At 36.0% G+C, this 19686-nt stretch overlaps 1 protein-coding gene across 1 annotated transcript in view; it reads left to right on the top strand.

Annotated features, from left to right (window-relative positions):
* The window catches only part of RGS7 (regulator of G protein signaling 7), a 532876-nt gene that overhangs the window by 495104 nt on the left and 18086 nt on the right, over positions 1-19686 (top strand). Inside the window, exons 11-15 of the mRNA XM_077167813.1 lie at positions 8886-8984; positions 10206-10267; positions 11258-11368; positions 12597-12722; positions 17262-17448. Of these exons, the coding sequence (XP_077023928.1) occupies positions 8886-8984; positions 10206-10267; positions 11258-11368; positions 12597-12722; positions 17262-17448 (585 nt within the window). The remainder of the gene's footprint in view (positions 1-8885; positions 8985-10205; positions 10268-11257; positions 11369-12596; positions 12723-17261; positions 17449-19686) is intronic.

The following is a 19686-nucleotide window of genomic DNA, read 5'->3' as shown; positions in this document are numbered from 1 at the left end:
ATTACAAATAGAGTATGAAGATTCCTTTTTTTTTTTTTTTTTGCATGCTGTATGGCGGGGGTCACATTTCATTCTTTTTCCATGAGAGTATCCCCTTATTGCAGCACACTTGTTGAATTTTTTTGTTTGTTTGCTTGAGAAGTGCATGGGCTGGGAATTGAACCTGGGTCTCCCACATGGCAGGCAAGAATTCTACCATTGAACTGCCCTTAGACTTCCCCAAGATTCCTTTTTAATATCAGGGTTTGGGGAAACAACTATAGGATACCATTTGTACAGTAAGCATCAAAGTGAAAGAACAACTAAGAGGGAGATAAAGCTATCCCAAAGTGAGTAGTATTTTGAAAATACATTTGCATAGGATCTACATATTTTTGAAGTAATGCATGCACATAGAAACCATTTTTATTCATTCCATTAAAAGTATGTGATCCACATAAGATTTTATGACCTGTTGCAGGCACTGTGAGGCCCTCGGGAGTCCACAGCTAGCAAGTTGGAAACACTGGATTATTTCATAAAATTCAGGATGTTGTTCTCTGTGGCTGTTTTCTTATGGAGCCATAGCATTTTCCGTGTTATGTGTCCCTGCAGTAGGCACTTTTTTTGCAGTCTTATTTCTTATTGCCTTTTCCTCCATCATTCACTTTCTTTCATTTAAAGCAGTTTAGCTTAATGTTAGGATAAAGAAGCCACAGGCCAAAATGCCACAAAACCCATTCAGACGCAGCACTCAAACGCCTTTGCCCAAAAGGCTGTCTCTGAAAGAAGACTGCAAAGTCAAGTCAAAAGAAAACCCGTCTGGGCCATCTCCCAGGTGGATGGCCAGGCTGGGAGCTTTTCATCCTCTACTCACAAGCACATCATAAGGACCCTGGGAACTGGCTTTATGGAACAAGATTCAAAAGTATTATCAGCCCTCCAAAACTTCCATTAAGCTACCTCTCACTTCTTTCTGAATTTTGAAGAGTCACTTTTCAAAATACCTTAAAGCATGTTGTGTTTCTCCCAACAGCAACCAATTAAGATGTGCTCTGATTTGGAAGAGAAAGTGCATGGATTAACGAAATAAAATTTAAACATCTTAAAGTAACCATTTACACTCTCGTTGTTGGCATTATATTCAGTATTGTTATCTTACCTGTGCTTCCTCTAGCAGCAATCTTTTGGAAAGTTGGAATTAGTTTACAATTTTGCTCTTCATATACTGTCAACTCTCATTTAACGATGGAAAAGTTATGAAGCTTAGCAAGGTAAAATGCTTTAAGGAGAGGGAATCATTGACCTCTAGCTTTGTTTATCTAAGATTTCCTATAATTTCCTGTGAATCAATAGCAGTAGAACTACAGGGCTTAACTATATAGAGCTACAGAGCACTAAAATATACCAGAGATAAACAGAAGTTCTGAAGAATGCTACAACGTGTAGCACATTGTAGTTTGTTTCCAACAGTTGGAGTATACTGATTTTCTCATCTGTTGGTAAATATAGCTTCTTATATTCAGAAGTGTCGAATTTGCTGGAAGTTTCAGGAGTCATCAGGCTCTTTTGCATGATTAAGTCACATAAATTTATAGGACTCTATGCCACATACTGTTTGTCTTTGAAAATATCCTTACTACCACCTTCACTTATATTTGGTTAAGAACTAGAGTGGCAAATTCATTCAGAAGATTGAACTAATCTCTATTATCTGCTAGGCATGTACTAGTCTTTAGGTATTTAATGGTTAGAATGCCAGGCGAGGTCTTGGCCCCACAACTCACAGTCCAGTGAGGACACAGACACTGAACAAGGAGACATACACATATAATTTTGTTAAGTGTCATAAAGGGAGCTTAAATGGTTTGTGATTCTAAATTGCCACGTCATTTCTGTCAGTGGAAACCAGCAGCAAACTCCGTCTGTCCATCCTCTGATGCTCCCACAGCCCTGTTCCTGTGGGGCAAACAACCCTATGTGATCACATGCCCTAGACAGAAAGGGCAGAAGGGAGCTGACTGCCTCTGGAAACTGCTCTTGACTTCCACTGCTAATTGGGTTGCATCCTTTGCTCCTTCTCTCTGCTGCATGATCAGCCTTCTGTCTTTTACTGCTACCATGAGAAAGTAGAACCCCTAGATCGGATTTAATCTTTGAAAACAGATAGTGCCCTTGGCAAAGAAACCTGTTGTTCATTTCTTTGGGAGTCAGCTGTAATAACATTTCTTGTAATTATATATCATGACATGAATAAAAGGCTATTAAAGCAGTTGATACTTTCCCAAGGAAATCCTAGTAGTAATAATGTAGCATATCTACCCAAAGAATGTCAGGATTATTTGCCTTTTATTTGAGATATCCTATTTCTTTAATTGTTGAGCTTCATGTATGTTATCAAATATGTGAAGAAGAGACTTAGAAGAATGGCTGACTTGAAATAGTTTAAATTATTTGGGATTAGTCAGTTTTCAAATTTCTCTTTTAAACGTAAATTCTTCTTTATGGAAATACAAGCGAATAGGTAAAATTTTATTCCTGCAAGTATATATGAACAATTATGTAGTTCACCAAGAAAGAACTTCTCATCTAGAGAAGCTGTCAGTGTTGTGGGCCTGATTTTCCTTAAGCCAATACTGAAATTTTGACAGGGATAGTCAGTCTGAAACCACCTACTGCTGCTCTACAACAATGGCTAGAGAGGTCATTGAACACAAAACCTGGGGAACATGACAATAGCATTTGTGTGTGTATGTGACTGAACTCATAATGTGAATTGTCTTCCCTAACTTCAGAACCCATGTTACAAGGCAACAGTAAACTATTTCTTGTTCTGTTCTCTTTCTTTCCTCCACCACCTTCATTTGGATATTATGGTACTTAAAGTCAACTAGTAAAGTCAACAATTACTGTGCACATCCTGGAAAAACAATTTTCAAATTCACGATTAGGTACCCAGATTTCCTACTATTAAGTTAATGCTATTTATACATTTAAAAAATTGGCATTTTCTCACTTCTACATGTAGAATGTATACTCTTAAAATTGAAATGTATTACATAATATAGTAAATTACGCATATCTTACAGTCACACAAAAGGGTTTTAAGTAAGTGATATATTAAAGTTAGGGTCCTTGGTTGCAGACAACAGAAGTTCTCCTCAAACTATATTGAATAAAGAGAAAAGTTCTGCTCATGGTATGAAAGCTTGGGGTGGGCTATGGCTGTCTCTGAATATGGCTTCTCTCTCTCTCTCTCTCTCTCTCTCTCTCTCTCTCTCTCTCTCTCTCTCTCTCAGCATTGGCTTTCTACCAGGCATCAAAAATGGTCACAATCTACTCTAGAGTTGAACTGAGCAAACCAGAAGAAAAGGCAGATATTTCTCCACCAGCCCTGGTTCAAAAAATCCCAGAGAGTGTACTCCACATAGAAAGGCAGACAGTTTTCCTCATTCTTTGGTTTCTGTCTCAAAGGCTCCCCGAAAATGAGTGGGAAAAGATTTTTTCTTAGTCCTGTTCTAAAATGAGGCACCATAGGGAATAAGAGGACATAGGTGCTAACCAAGTCAAAGCATCACAATGAAGTAATTAGCTTTGCTACTAAAACTGAAAATGGATCCCTGTTAAGTAATTTTATTTTCCTCCAGCTGCAAATATTAAGACATTAAGGAGATTTTATCCTTCTTCCTTTCTAGCCCTACCACTTACTAAGTCTACTCCATCCCCCTCTACTATTTTAATGTTTTGTTTTTCTAAAGAATGCAAAGCCAATTACGTTGCGAATAATCCTCATAACTATTCTGAAAAAGAAGATTGATTTTCTTACTTCCTTTGTCCATAAAATAAGCCTTATATATAACATTTTTTGACCTCCCGATGTTTACTTGCATGTAAGACCAAAAAAAAAAGGAAACTCCACAGTAACCTGAGAGCCAGTAGCTAGGCTCCTGGAAAACACTTAGAGCATTATCTCGCAGTGGTTTGCATCAGGAACTTGTCTGGAATTTCATGAAATCCATGTGAAATGCAAGCATGTTGAAAAACTTGATTATTATGTTACTGGACAAAGGTGGTGGATTCTTGCCCAGTGCACTCAATGACCAATTCCTGAGACACTGTAATTTCAAAGAGAGAAAGAGTTTCCTGCTAGGCATGAAGCAGGAGAGCAGGTGGCCTATGGGCCCAAATATCTGAATCCCGGAACTGCAGTAATTCTGATAATTTTATAATATCAAAAGATGGGCAGGTTTTAGGATAATGAGCTTAATAGTTCTAGATGATGTGATTAGAAATGATCTAATTATTGAATATGTGCAGATTGATTACATGCTTAATCACAGAATATATGTAAGAAAATGGTGGCTTTAGTATGATGATTGATGATGTGCTGTAACTTTTTAGTATTATAATGAGGTATAGGTGACTTATAAGGTAAAGTCTAAGCTACTGCGCATGTCAGGGAGGACCATTTTGGCTAGATCCAGTTTTGGTTATCAAGATAACCTTGGACTTGGGCTGGGTTACTTCTTAGCTGACCCAAGGTCCTTCGTTAATGAGCATTAGGGGCTGTCTTTAGTGATTACAAGACTCTCAAGTCAAAAAAAATAGATACCCTGGGTACAAGGGAGGGTCAGTCACCAGGTTTTTACAATCACAGGAACACAAGATAAAGGCTATACAATCATTATCAGAGATCAAGACAGCTAGATTATAGTTTAAAGATTTCAGGTATTTTCCCTCTGTCTTCTCCAATATACCAGAAAGCAGAAAGGAATGTTTATATAATAATTCAGCAACCATAACATCCCTTAACTCCTAATCTCTGGATTACAATAGAAATGTAGAATCATCAGGTAACTTATGGATCATTTTACTTCTAGTATACCATAAATTGTGGTATTATTTCTAAGAACCTTTTTAAATTACTTTTATTCATAACAACAAAAAAAACTTACTCTTAATACTGCCAGCTATCTTGCTTTTTAAGCATTTTTTACATGAATTATAGATCTCATAGAGCTTCTTATTAAAGGACTTTATGTAATTAGACCAAGGTAAACAGCACAGGAAAGGTCAAGGTTCAGAGAGTCTTTTCATTTTCAATATCAAAAATTAATGTGAAACTGAAAAAGATAGCAGACTTCGGAAAGTACAATTATTGTGTAATTGGTGATCTTTCACTCCCTAAATTTTAAAAAAATCTCTCGACTGTTTACTACAGAATTTAGAACATTATTTTACTTAATCATGTTCAAAATTGACTAATAGCAGTTCATTTAGGCCTTTTCTGTTTCTTAATGTGAATTGTCTCCTTGTTCTCCAGGCTCCATGGTCTTCTACTTTTCTCCTTCATAACACTTATCACAGTTTTATTCATATATTTTGTGTGTGTGATTGTTAGCTGTGAGTCCCAGTGGAAAAAAGAAGCACGTATGTTTTGCTTAGTTCCAAGTCCCTAACTTAACACAATAACTGGCATAGAGTTGGCGTTCAATAAAGGTTGAAGGATTGAATCAATGAATGAATCAGTAAGCGAATGAATGAATAAATGATAGAAAGGAACAAGGCCTACCATTCAGTTCAGTCCTGTTAATAATGGATTCGCATCACATGTGCTGCTCCGTGTGTTGGAATGGCTGGTGGATGACCGGAATGGAGTCCCAAGCAGGTGGGGCTCGTGCAAGAGAGGGGGAATGGAAGGAAACCTATCCAAGATGGTCTGAAATTGGATGATTCAGATGGTTAAACCCAAATCAAAACCTGGTAAAGAAGGGCTAAGAGCAAAACAATGGGGAGATATAAGGACAAAAATCAAGGACAAAGGTTCAGGGATAGGGGCAAGAGGATAGGTTAGGAGAGAGGGCCCAAGTGACAGCACGTCAGGAACGAAACAATAAAGATACCTGAAAAGAGGCTCTAGAAATAATTAGATTTATTTGATATTTTATGAATTTCATGGGAAGTATTGTCAAATTAAAAGGAATTTCCTAACCTTCTCTTGGTGGGATTTGTATGGATAAAATATTATATAAAATATATTTTATATATATTTTATATATATATGTATGTATGTATGTATCTATGTATATCCCACCCCACCATCCACTCTCCAGAAATTAAATGATTTAATTTAATTTAATTTATGAGCTATGTCAACATCCTCCCTCGTCAGGATATGACCTGGTATTGATCTGTGTAATATTAAACAACAGTACAATGTTGTTAGTCCTCATTCTTAAAAATGTGTTAAATGCCACAGAAACAGCCAGATTTTCTTCTTGATTGTATTAAACTTCCCATTTTATAAGTTTCTTTATAACTGACTTTGACCAGCTAACTATTGAAACTCTCATTCCCTCCTCCAGGGTTTGAGAGCTCCCTGCTCGAGCAATTTTTCCTTTTAGCACACTGCAGGCTAGAACTCCTGGACCCTGAGCTGTGGCTCCAGCCTGTGGACAGTGGGAGCAGAAATTGTTCTGGGTGGGCCTCCTGAGAGGGAGCTTCCCCAAAGAGCATTTGAACGCCAAAGGGAAAATACAGAGAACTGGAGAATGTTAGAGAGACCGAGGAGAGGCAGGGCATCCCTTTGTGCTTTTCCTATGCTGCTGTTGACCTTTCACTTTATTTTTAATATAAGGGCACCATCTTTATCAAAAAATTGGTGGTGCACTTCTACCCAGACAGGGCTTTTCCATCTCTGATGGCTATTAGACGTTGAAATGCACTCTTGATGGGAAGCTTTATTGACTTAAGTTTTTTTAGAAACAGACAGATCTAAAGTGCATTGAAGATAAAAAAGTTCAATTCTTTTGTCAATAATTTCAGCCTTCCTCTATGCTCATTCTCAAGGATAATTTGTTTCCTTGCTTATAGTAGCATAGATATTAAACTTTTGTGAGATATACCACTAACTTCTCACTGAAGGAAAAACAAACAGGTGGCAGGCTGTATGCTCATGGAATGCAGAAATTGTGTTCTCAGGGCTGAAGAAAGTGATTGCCCAATAGTTTTTCTCTGAATTAAAGTGTAGTAATAATTATTGGGTTTGTTAATGATCAGAAAGTTATGGTGCAATAAATAGCTATTATAATAACATGGTACATACAATTAACAGTATATTTTAATTCAGGTAAATGTACAACATTTGTCTTTTATTTTTCTTTCTGCATTTTTTAGGAAGTTGATATTAGTAAGTTGGGAAGATGCAAGGGAGTTCTTAAATTCAATGCATCCATTATATTTAGAATCATATTTCAAGGAGGTGTTCAAGTGCTTTGACACTCTCAAGACAGACCATCACACAATAATGAATCACCTTCCACCATCGAGGACTGAATGAAACCAAGCCCCATTACTCTTGATTCTTCACAATTAATAAATAAACTTTAGACTGCATGGATAGACTTGCCTCATGTCTTTCTTTGCCTAGTTACTTAAATCCACTTACACACAGACAAAAGAGTGATGTTCCAACCACTGTGGAATGTGAAATCCTTTGTATACCTGATAGAATCATCCACAAAGGAAGAATGCCAAAACCAAGATTCTCCAAGAGATGAAGATACTTAGTGAAGGCTAACCCACTTGATGATTATACTCTCTGGAGATAGAGTAATCAGAAGGGGGAATTTTAAATGACTGGGAGAGGCCTGGAGGCAACTTGTCTGTACATGTCTAAAGCCAAGGCCAACTTATCTCTACCTGACTACAGTAAAAGCTACCGTGTCTGTACATCTTGATGTCATACACGCATGCCTAAGACAAGTTATCTGAGACCCTCCGACCTTACACAACTGCTAGGACAGTCTACATTCTTTGAAACTGAGCCTTGATTTCCCTGAAACCAGGATTTTGTTGGGTAGAGGACGGCAGGAAGGGCAAATCAGTTTCATCCCTAGCTCTTTAGTATTCCATCCCTTATAAGGTTTGCTTTTCTTAATTAATCATATGTATACATAATCATTGTATTTATTATATAAAATGCCTTTGCTGATGATAAATAGAATCTCACATTTTGAAATTCTTAAAATATGTCTCTTATTTGAAAATATGTTGCTGATAAAGAAAAAGTAATTTGGCTTCGCTCATTGATTCAACAGGTGGGATGGCTTACATTTTGAATTGGGGATGATTTTTATCCCTCTGAGTCCCCAGATTTGTACTTACACTTGCTAAGCAGTGAGTCTTTCTCAAAAAGGAGTACTTCCTGAGTAATAGTTTTGGTCTTTGGATGAGTTAATAAAGAAGCTCTGGAACATTAGGATTTCCAGGGGTACCTGAAGCCTTTGGATTCAGTGATGTTTGCAAATACATCCAAGGGCACCCAATGGCAAGGTTACTGTTGTGAAGGAAATCATGTTGCGATAGGAAATCAGGAGCATTCTGAGGTGTCTTTGATGACACCGTCAGACACTAGGTTCTTAACCTAGTCTCTCACCTCAGTTCCCTATTCCTTTCCTATGTAAAGAGTGGCTTATGTTTTTAGCCTTTTTTTGTCTTACTAAATTGCTATGCTATTGTATTTCCATATCTGTTTTATTCTAAATTCAATATTTATTAAATGTTTGTGCTATCTTCCAATTTAGTGCTGTCATTCCCCAACTTAGCACTCTCAGCCTGCCACCCAATTTTATTATCACACTTGCCACATTCTCTACCTACAATTAATTATTTTGTCAAAGTCAATAATCTAAGCACATATTTGTTTCAGAGCTGGGCTTCCGTTTTAAATATGTATGATAGTTATGACAGCAGTGCCTTCTGAATTTTGATAAGAAACTTAATCAAAATATGCAGCAAGGCTCCAGTTACCTTACTGAATATACAGCTGAAAAATTATTTTAAAGAAACTCTGTGACTATAAATGGTATTTTGTGCTAACATATTTCCTTTTCATTTTAATATAGTCTGTCTATGGTTTACAAAATGATATTAGAAGCCACAGTCCTACGCACACACCCACACCAGAAACTAAGCCTCCGACAGAAGACGAGTTACACCAACAGGTGGGTCAGCCTTGAAAAAATACCATAAAGGTTTACAAAGTAACTCCTATCAAGACAAGATGGGGAATATTTTTAAAGCTGATTTATACAATTGTTTCATTTAGAAGACTTGCAGTTACTAAGTAATAAAACTGCGTAATTCTAAGGCATGTAGTCATTCAAAAATATGGCAGTTATTTTCAAAGTTCTTCACTCTTTAATCTCCCAAATCCTTTTTTCCTCTATCCAATTATTTAAAATCATATACCCTTATTTGTAGGTGCCTCCATTGCCAATAGTTTTTTCCGTGATCCAGAACTCTGTCTTAAGGAGGAAAGGGCAAGAAATTGGGGACACTGAGTCACACATTTCCCATATCCAATCATATGATATGATATTCACCAAAGACAGTTTATTCTTATTTCTACAGTACTACACCCTATAAATTTCTTGACACTTTGCTTTATCAATTCTGATATGCAGGCATGTATATCCTTATTTTTTCAACAGTTGATGGATAGATTTTGTTTCAAGAAATATTTCAAAGCAAACCCCAGTATCTTTTATATCAAATAATAATTAAATCTGTTGGTTGGCTCAGGATGTGCTTGTTTCCTCTTCTGATTCTTTGTCCCTAATATTTTCTTATAATACAGTTTCCCAATAGTATAATAATACTATTCTGGTGTATTTGTAAGCACCGTGAATAAAAAGTCGGTAAGAGAATTTGTAAAGTTTTCCGTTTGTAACCGCATCCATGTGAGGGTTTGTCATGAATTTTTGGCAGAATTGTTTTCAAAACACTTGTTGTTGATACTTTGTTGGAATATTATTAAGTGATAGGATTTATTTTTAGATTATAGTAACCATTAACAAAGGGATTTATTTCCCTAACTAAATGTTTTAGGGAAAATGTACTTCCGGATTTGGTTATTCACCCTGAATGGAATGTTTATAATTTCCATAAAACTTTTAAATAAAGTTCCATTTTGTTAAAGTAGGCAGAATGTTCAAAGTTGTACTTTTCTAAAGTGATATAAGGCATAGTTACGTTCAACTAGATTTTAATTTTTTGTTAACTTCTTAAAAGTCCTTTACTTTGATTGTTTTGCACCAACTTTGAAATGTTACTGACTGAGAATATGCCCTTATTCAGGACTGCCCAGTCTATCAAAATTTAGAGTTGAAGATTGTGAGAATGTCACTACTTACATAACTTCTTTTATGTAACCTTCTTTTCAGATAAAATATTGGCAAATACAGTTAGATAGACATCGGTTAAAAATGTCAAAAGTAGCTGATAGGTGAGTATCTCAAGATGTCCATATAATTAAAAAAATTTTACAACAATGGAATGTGCTAAAAATGCTAAGATGAATGTTGAAGGGAGAGGTTAGGTAAATCATTGGAATCCTGTAAGAAATGTTATTTTTCTTTTTGTACATAGAAAACTTCCAAAGAACTCTTTTGTTATATTTCAGATGGCAGAAACATCATTATTGTCTTAAATTCCAGAGCTACAGTCCTGGTATAGCCAGAATCAGATACAGAGGATAATTCCAAGGAGTTGAATCTTTTCACTATGGCTGGAAGAAATGACATTTTCTATTTACTAGTTACCTTTTGGAAAGTTGAACCTTTCTGTAAATTTGTCTTAGCATTTGCACTACTAAGTTACTGCATGACTTCAAAATTTGAATTAGTACCTCAGATTTTAGATATTTTCCTTTTCTTCCTTTAAATCAATCTTCGCTTAACGGTTTCTATCTTTCTCACTTTCAGGTATTGCCAAATCCTACTTTTCCAAATTCTTCTGTCCTCTCTCTTTTCTTTTCTTAATGCAGATTTTTAAAAACACAATAATTATCCGTGCTTAGTTTTTTACCTAATCCTTCGAAATACTTCTGTCAAAAAATTCCCTTTTTTTCACTTATCCAAGTTGGTTAAAATCAGGGCAGCTGTGGGTGGACTGGCTCACCAAGGAGTGGAACTGACCATTTGTACTTCCCTTAACAAACTGTCCTCTTCCATTTTGCTTCATTTTAATGGAGGGATATGGACTCGTCTGGCCTTGTTATTGGGAGAGATGAAATTCTTAACCATACGTTAGCCTAGCAGCACTGTAAGTTGATTCATATATGCTGTTAAAACATGAAAACTGCCATTAGATTTCATTCTAAAAGTAAGCAAAGATTACTTGGCCAGACATTTTATATTATGTCCATTACTTGGGACTTGGTTTAACCTCGGTCAGAAGACTAAGGAAGATGGAAATGTTTCTTTTTTCTCTCCAGTCTACTAAGTTATACGGAGCAGTATTTAGAATATGACCCATTTCTTGTGCCACCTGACCCTTCTAATCCCTGGCTGTCTGATGATACTACTTTCTGGGAACTTGAAGCAAGGTAGGTGACATTTTCTATCCTTTCCAAATTTATAATTTTATTTCAGGGTCTGGGTGAAATTGGAAAAATCCCATAGCTAATAAATTACAAAAGGTAATTTAACTCTTTGTATTAATTGCTGCATGAAATAAAATTCATGGTCAAAGAAATGGTTTTTGAACCTTAGACATTTCATTGAGATTTGTGATGCTGAAATGACTGGCCTAAAGTTAAAGGTACAGAGGTTTCCAAGATGGACCAATGAGAGTTGGGGTCTTCAGTTCTTGAAATGTAGTTCATTGCTTTTAGCTTCCTTGAAAAGCCACATAGCTACAAAGGCCAATGTATTTAAGCAAAATGAATGCTAAATCCATACTCACTTAGCCCCAATACAATTATGTCTTTATAAATTCAATTTTAAACAAAATCAACTTACTATAAACTCTGAGAGAAACCGGTACGAGACTGGTCTCGTTAAGAAAACCAGAGCGCAGTTTAGAACTCCCCAGTTTCTTTCACGGGCTAAATACAGGAAGGATTATATCATTAATCTTGACAGGATAATAAAAAGTTAATTGTATTTCACTTTACAAAGTGAGGAGTTGATTCTAGGTAATAGTTCTCTAGATTGCCATTTATGGACTATTTATTCTAAATCCAGCCAGTTATCCTGAAATACTTGGCAAGTCCAGAACTCTTCATCCATAAGTTATAAGTATTATAGATGATGAAGTTGGGACCCCAAAATGTTGTCACTCAGCCAGAATTAGGCCACATATTTAATTAACAGCAGAGTCATAAACTAGTGTTTAGGATGATTGGTTCCCAATGCATTTTCCCCCAGTACTACATAAGTATTATGTAGTGGTTAAGAAATTGGGCTCTGGAGTCACAATTTCTCATTCAAGCCAGTGCTGTCTGACGTTGGCAAGTTTTAACCCTCTTTGTGCCTCAGTTTCCTCATCTTTAAAATGAGAGTAATAATGGTACCTAATTCATAAGACCAAAAGCGATAATTCATGTGCAGCACTTAACACATAATGCTTAATACGGGTCAGACTTAGGAATGTCTAATTTATAACTCACTATGTTTTGGGGCAGAGCTATCTATCGCAGATTATGATATTTTATTTTCTGAAAGATGAAAATGGGAACTTGAAGGCATATATGATTTGAGGGGAAATTTTGTAACAGAAAATAAGATTTGTAATGAGAAGAATATGTTTGGCTTTTTTTTTATATCCTATAGCAAAGAACCAAGCCAGCAGAGGGTAAAACGATGGGGTTTTGGCATGGACGAAGCTCTGAAAGACCCAATTGGAAGAGAGCAGTTCCTCAAATTTCTAGAATCAGAATTCAGCTCAGAAAACTTAAGGTAAGACACGTCATGTGGATCTTATATATAAGCTAGAGACACTATCTGTGATGTGTCTGGTTATTTGGGACTTTATAAGCCAATTACTTTCCCCACCAACATCATGAGGATGGCTTGAATCCATTGAATTTCTGATATCTGATACAGGGAAAAAAATTAACCAAGGCAAAGGCTAGCCAATCTTGTCAATTCCTTATAGAAGTTTGTTTTTAAACTATCTCTTGAACTTTCATTAACTGTATGAATTTGATAATTTGAAATGGACTCCATAAAGAAGTGCAATACTCCGACAAATATTTGGCAAAGTAGAGAGAGTCCAATAGTATTTATGCAGTCAAATTGAAATATCACTCATCAGTATTAATGTTCTTTGTGTGTCACTTCTCGAGTAAGGTAGAGAAGAAAAGAGATTGGGTCCCTACATCAAATAACTTAAATGAAAATTACTGGGGCAACTCATTTACTTTGCATATTTAAATATGCAAGAGCGATGAGAGCAGCCCCATACTGAGCTGTTGGCAAGGCAGGTGCACTCATTCTGACCATCTGTTGTAAATATCATCCTTATATGTTTTTGAAATTTTACTTACTTAAAAGAGGCATCTGGAAAATACGTCTTTAAATGTGAGACATTGGAATCTATTCTAATGGCTTTGTCTAAGTTCATTGAAATCAGTGATAACTTTCCACTACTTAAAACTGTTTTTTCCATGAATTCTTTTATTCATTATTCTTTTGAAACCTGATACCCCATTTTACTTTTCCATGACTTATGTAGTCCTGCGAAATTCATTTACTGGATGGTCTCAGTATTCATTTGCTTTCTTCGGAACAGAAAAGCTCCAGGCTTTGTCACGTTCTTTTCAGGGGATTTAATAGATCCTGATGCCACATAAATAAGAAGTATGTTGAATTTTGATAGATGTGTTATGGATCTGTGCCCACAGAACCAAACTGGAGGAATTTAATGTGTGTACCTGTCATGGATTGGGGGATGCAGCTTCCTATTTTCTCTCAGGTTTATGAAACCCTTTTTCTTTGGTGGGAAGTGCACGGTCCAGGAATTGAACCCGGATCTCCTGCGTGGAAGGCGAGCATTCTACCATTGAGCCACCCACGCACCCTATGGAACCGTTTATAACAAGGCCTTCACAAGGTCTGCAGTGGCTAGGAACTTTATTGGGCCTACTAAATAACATTTCTATTGAGGTCCCATCGTCAGTTATTAAGTGCCAGAATATATAAACATAAAGCAGAAATAAAGGATTTTTTTAGCATTTTAGCAGAATGAGAGGTGGATTTTCCTCTAATTCTCAAAGTTAACAGAAAAATACTGGCACCATGGGTATCAGGATGAAGAAATAAACAAATGATGAGCCTCACAGCATCACCTAACCAAGTAACATCTATCCAAACAAAAATGGCTCTTGCTCTCCTTAAAGTTATCATCTAGTGGTAGAGACAGATAAGGAAAGAGACCATTGCAACCAAAAAGAGATGGCTGTTTAAATAGGAAAGGTACAGAGAGATACCTTTACCTAGAGTAGGACATCAGTGATGGGATCTATGGGGAAATGGTTTCCAGGCTAGGATGTGGGTGATGAGGAGTTGAACAGGCCAAAAAGAAGAAAGGAAAAAGTTTGGGGGCAAATAGCATGTGTAGACTCTGTTTCGTGAATGAATCGAGTCACTGCTGATTCTTTAGTTCAAACCTTAGTTGTTTCTTATCTTAATAGTTCTATGCCACACCAATCTCCCTGATCAATGATTATATGAGTAATATTATAGATAAATATGGAGCACCTACTGTATGTCTATCATGTTTTCCAACTAAAGATGAATGGATAGGTAGGTAGGTAGATGATAGATAGATAGATAGATAGATAGATAGATAGATAGATAGATAGACAGACAGACAGAGATAAAATTCTTGGGCACCCACTTTATACGATAATACACTTTATATCCAGTTCTGAAAATATGCTATGCTATATTTTGCACTCATTATTTCTAATTGTCACATGTCTGACCATCACAACACATATGAAATAGAAATGTGATTGCCCCATTTTATAGATAAGGAAATATGTCTGAGAGAGGTCACGCATCATGTCCAAGGTCAGATTGCTACTAATTGACATTGATTCCTATTATCCAGTCCCAACCTACATTTTACTACTCCTTATCTAAACAGCAGGCTATAAGAACCTGCAGTTCATGAATATGCCATTCATGTGAGCATATTCTCCATGTATTGGAATAGAAATAAAAGTCAAGAAACACTGCTTATCAGTAACTCCATATTCATCAAATACATTCTCTACTCTTTTATTGTTTTAGTTCTTTTTTCAGGTAAAACATCTAGCATATGACATGCACTAAGTGCTAAGTAAGTACAGTGATATCATGAATTTCATTATTGAGTGCCTCAAGATATGTTAGGCACTTTGCAGAGCCCTTTCCCTAATTCATCTCATTGAATCCTATGGAAACCCATTGAGAGAAGCAATTTTTATCCCATTTAAGAAAATCAATTTTCAAAGACATTAACACACTACATCAGATTTCAGCTACTATTAAATCAGGGACATGGGATTTTAGCCAATGTTCTTTCCATTCTACTTAGTTTTCCGAATGGGGTACACTGCTAATGAGGAGAAGAAAGGGGATTATGCTGAGAGTGAGGAGCTGGTTACCTGCTGCAGGTTATCTAGGTTTGGGCCCAACTATGCCACCGAGAGCAGGGCAACCTTAAACAAGTTACTTTATCTTCATTTTCTGTTTCTTTTTCTCTAAAGTAGGGGAAATAATAGCACCTGCCCCATAAAGTTCTTATAGGGATTACATGGTTTGATACAGGCAAAACACAACAGTTTTTTGCACCTACATATCAGAGCTGCTGTAATTATTAGTACAGCCTCAACTGTTTGAAATGGTATCCATATTTCCAGATCCAGTTCATATGTCACTGAATCTATAATAGACCTTGCTTTCCATGCTAGCACTCGTCTCACCCCAGGGGCTCTTTTCCCTCCTCTGCATTCCCAAACTGTCTAGTTTACACCATTTATACCATTCTCCCTTCTGCTTCCTTCTCTTAGGTCCATTTGAATAGTGGATCTTTTTCTCTGCTAGCTCTTTGAGGATGGGGACTTTCTTTTGATGAGTTTGTACAATGTTGGAATGAATCAGAATGAGCATTGATTACAATACTCCAACTCACTCAGATTACATGTGGTATTCCTAGTATAATGCATAGTGCCTGAGTCTGTATTTTTGGAGGAAGTAGTCTTGAGCCTTCCTTTTTCACAGGGATAATGCTAGCTTTGTTTTTAAGGCAACATCTAAATTGGATTATCTTCCATTACATGTATCTATAGAAAAATGTTATCTAGAAACTAGAAAATCACTAGACTGAATAATATTTATTATTCAAGATCTAGTTCAATTGCTTTCTTGCTAAGTTCTGACCATTTTTTAAATTCCAACCATTTTTTAAATTCCCAAGATGAAATGTAACAGTCACAAAGATACTGCTTATTGCATTGAGCCTCTTTTGAATCTCTGTAGTCTATAGCTGCTTCTTCCACTGTAGTAATATATATTACGTGATCATATCTACCATGAGAATTGAAAGGGTACCTGTTTAGGATAAAATAGGTCTAGTAGTTCCTTTCTCAAGTATGCTTTTATCTATAGACAAATTGTTATGAAATACATATTTACTCTTACAACATTTTTTCTAGGTCTAAGCACAAAGATATAACAAATATGAAAATTTAAAGATCTCAAACCCATAAATCCAATGTGGAACCATCTTACTAGACATTGCTATTACTAACCAAAACGTGCTCTGGCATTCTTTTGAAATAATTCAGTATATATTTTCCCCATGGCTTCTGAATTTCTATGATGCCTTTGCACATTTAAGGCTTTCAAACAATCGTATGTGGAACCTTGCTGCTTCTACTGTACCATAGCTCAAATAGCCTAAAACTAGTTACTTGCTAGTTTTTTCCCTGCTAGGGTCTTAACTGATGTTGTCCACAGGCTGTTTTCTTGCCCATAAAGCTTTGTGGTAATTCCTTTGCCAGTAGAACAGAAAAGCCTTTCCACCCTAACTCTCATTGCACAAATGGACAATGGATCCAAAGAATACGGTGCAGTGCACTTCTTTATTCGCTGAGTCAGATGCTCTTTGTCACCCTCCCTTAGTTCTTTTTAAAATCTCCTTCCTTTCTAACAAATGGTTCTTTGGCCATGCAGCTTTGCTTCGATAAAACTAAGTTGTAAAGGATCAGGGCCCTGAAACATCTGCTTTTAAAAACAAATACTAAGAGATTATTCTCAATAGTCCCTTCTGAAGAACTTTGCACTTTTAAATACAATTAATGAAAAGAGAAAAGGCCTGATATGGACACCCTCAGAGAAAGTGAGTTTATCATTATGTATTGTGGGGAATTGCATATCAGCCACGATTACAAGAATTTTCAGATCATTGGGCATTGGAGTAAATGCTTTCTGCCTCCTTGTGCGTAGATTCTGGCTGGCAGTGGAAGACCTGAAGAAGAGGCCTATTAGAGAAGTTCCCTCCCGGGTGCAGGAAATATGGCAGGAATTTCTGGCTCCAGGAGCCCCAAGTGCCATTAACTTGGATTCTAAGAGTTATGACAAAACCACACAGAATGTGAAGGAGCCTGGACGTTATACATTTGAAGATGCGCAGGTGGGTACAGAGTATGTCACAAATATATCCCCAGAAGGTTGAAAGTGGAGGTACTTGATTTTTTTTTATCTTCAATTTTAAAGTGTCAGTTATTTCTAATATCTGAATTTAGGTAACTGTATGTAAAATAATTCTAATTGATCCAAAAGAGAGCAGTGACAGCTCTAAAATGAAGATATTTTTGAAGCCTGGAGAATCATGGTAAATTTGAATATTTTTACATGAGGATTTCTTAAAGGGGCATTTTGAAGTACTCGAAAATTTGTACTTCATTCTCTACTCTGTGATTCACCCAATATGTGAGAAAACACATATATATTGACGATCCCATCTCAGTAACACGCATTTGAACTCTTTGTAGTATCTTCCAGTATGGAGATTCTAAGAATCTGTTGTGCTTAAGTTATTCATTATCATGAATAGTAAGACTGAGGTAGCTTAGTGTCTTGTCAAACTCAAACCAGTTTGTCCCTGGTGATAAAAGTAACCAGAAGATTCAGGGATTCATTTATTTCCCAAGTTAATTTTTTTCTTTCTTCAAGAAATTGTGTGTTTGCAAAACAATCATGCATAAAATACAGGATTCCCACGTACCACCCTATTACTAATACCTTGCATTGGTGTGGAACATTTGTTACAATTGATGAAAGCACATTTTTATAACTGCACTATTAACTATAGTCAGTGGTTTAATTTAGAGTTTACTGCATAGTGCAGTTCCATGGATTTTTTTTTTTGATTTTTGATCTGTTACCATATATACAACAAACATTTCCTCTTTTACTACGTTCAGATATACATCTCCAAATTAATTTTCTAATCTACCAACAGAAAAAATAAAAGGAAATTGATTTTAATTTCCCAAGCCAAATGTTTCATGTTCTTTTTTTCAAACTGGACCTTAATTGCCTCCTTGGAAATTATTTGAATTTCTGCTTTCTCTAAAAAAAAAAAAAAATTAGTGTTCAAGGAGAAAAATAAATATGCAAAGTAGATGCATTATTTCTTAATTATGTGTTGAAATTGCCTTTTAAATTAGAACATGCATACTTCATCATTTGTTAAGCCTCTTTTAGAGAAAAATATTGGTTCTAAAAAGTCTCTTGTTTTCTTGTTTTTTTTTTAATAACAGCATTACTAAAATAAAATATAAAGATTAAGAATGTGATACACAAATGTCCTTCCTTATTTCTTTTCTCAGTAGAAACACACATCTCCTTTTTGTTCGGGTATAAGGAAAAGAGATGCGCAGAAAACTGACATAGTTTTAAACAGCGAAAACAGACACCCATTCCCTGGGGCTCTGTCATAGTCTCCCATGTGGAAAGAATTTCGACAGAGACACATGGCAGGGAGTGAGATGAAAATTCCAGCCCTACTGCTCACTTCTCTGCTGATTTATCTTTCTTATAAGCTGAAGATAAAATTTCAAGCATTTTTCTAGAGCCAACATTGTGTAAAATGTTTGAATGACCTTCCTGACATCTTAAAAAGAACATTTCTTTGATAGCTGTGTCATTGAAAAAATATTTTTTCTTAATAGGGTCCATGATAAAATGAAAAGGAATATTTTTCTACAGGAAGCATTACTCCCTGACCCTAGGTTTCTTTTTATAACAAAGCTCAGATATTTAATCCATTTTTTCCCCTTCTTCGGAGATATAAAAATGGAAATTCCTGCCACTGTTTGAGAAGAGATGTGGTTGAAATGGTTATGAATGCAGGATCTAGAGCCAAATTGCCTAAATTTTCATCTCTGTGACCTCTTGCATGTACCTCACTTCTCCAAACCTTGATTTCTTCATATTTAAAATGGATATTATAATAGTTACCTACACATTGGGGTTTTGTAAGGATTAAATTAACTAACAGGCAAGCACTTAGAAGGGTTCCCAGCGTATACTCTAGTATATGAGCATTTACTATGCAGATCCCATGCCCTGCTAAATCTTTATTATCCCTTTAATTCTCATAGCAACCCTATTTTATAGGTTAGAAAATTAAGAATCAGAGAGATGAGCAAATTGGTCTGTATTCACAGTGTTTGTAAGTGATAAATTTTGAACAGGATCAGATCTGAATCCAAAAATATTTGACTCCAAGATATCTCAAACAACAAGTTTGAATACCATTTCAAATTTACCATGTTCTTGGAGATCAAGCTTTGGCTAGATCTTGAAGCTTAATCCTGAATGTCTTTGAGTGGATTCAACATAACTCCGAATTACTGCTAATCGC

This window comes from Tamandua tetradactyla, chromosome 7 (assembly GCF_023851605.1).
Source record: "Tamandua tetradactyla isolate mTamTet1 chromosome 7, mTamTet1.pri, whole genome shotgun sequence".
Taxonomy (NCBI): domain Eukaryota; kingdom Metazoa; phylum Chordata; class Mammalia; order Pilosa; family Myrmecophagidae; genus Tamandua; species Tamandua tetradactyla.
Note: the sequence above shows the minus strand (reverse complement) of the source record. Positions and strands in the feature narration are given on the sequence as shown.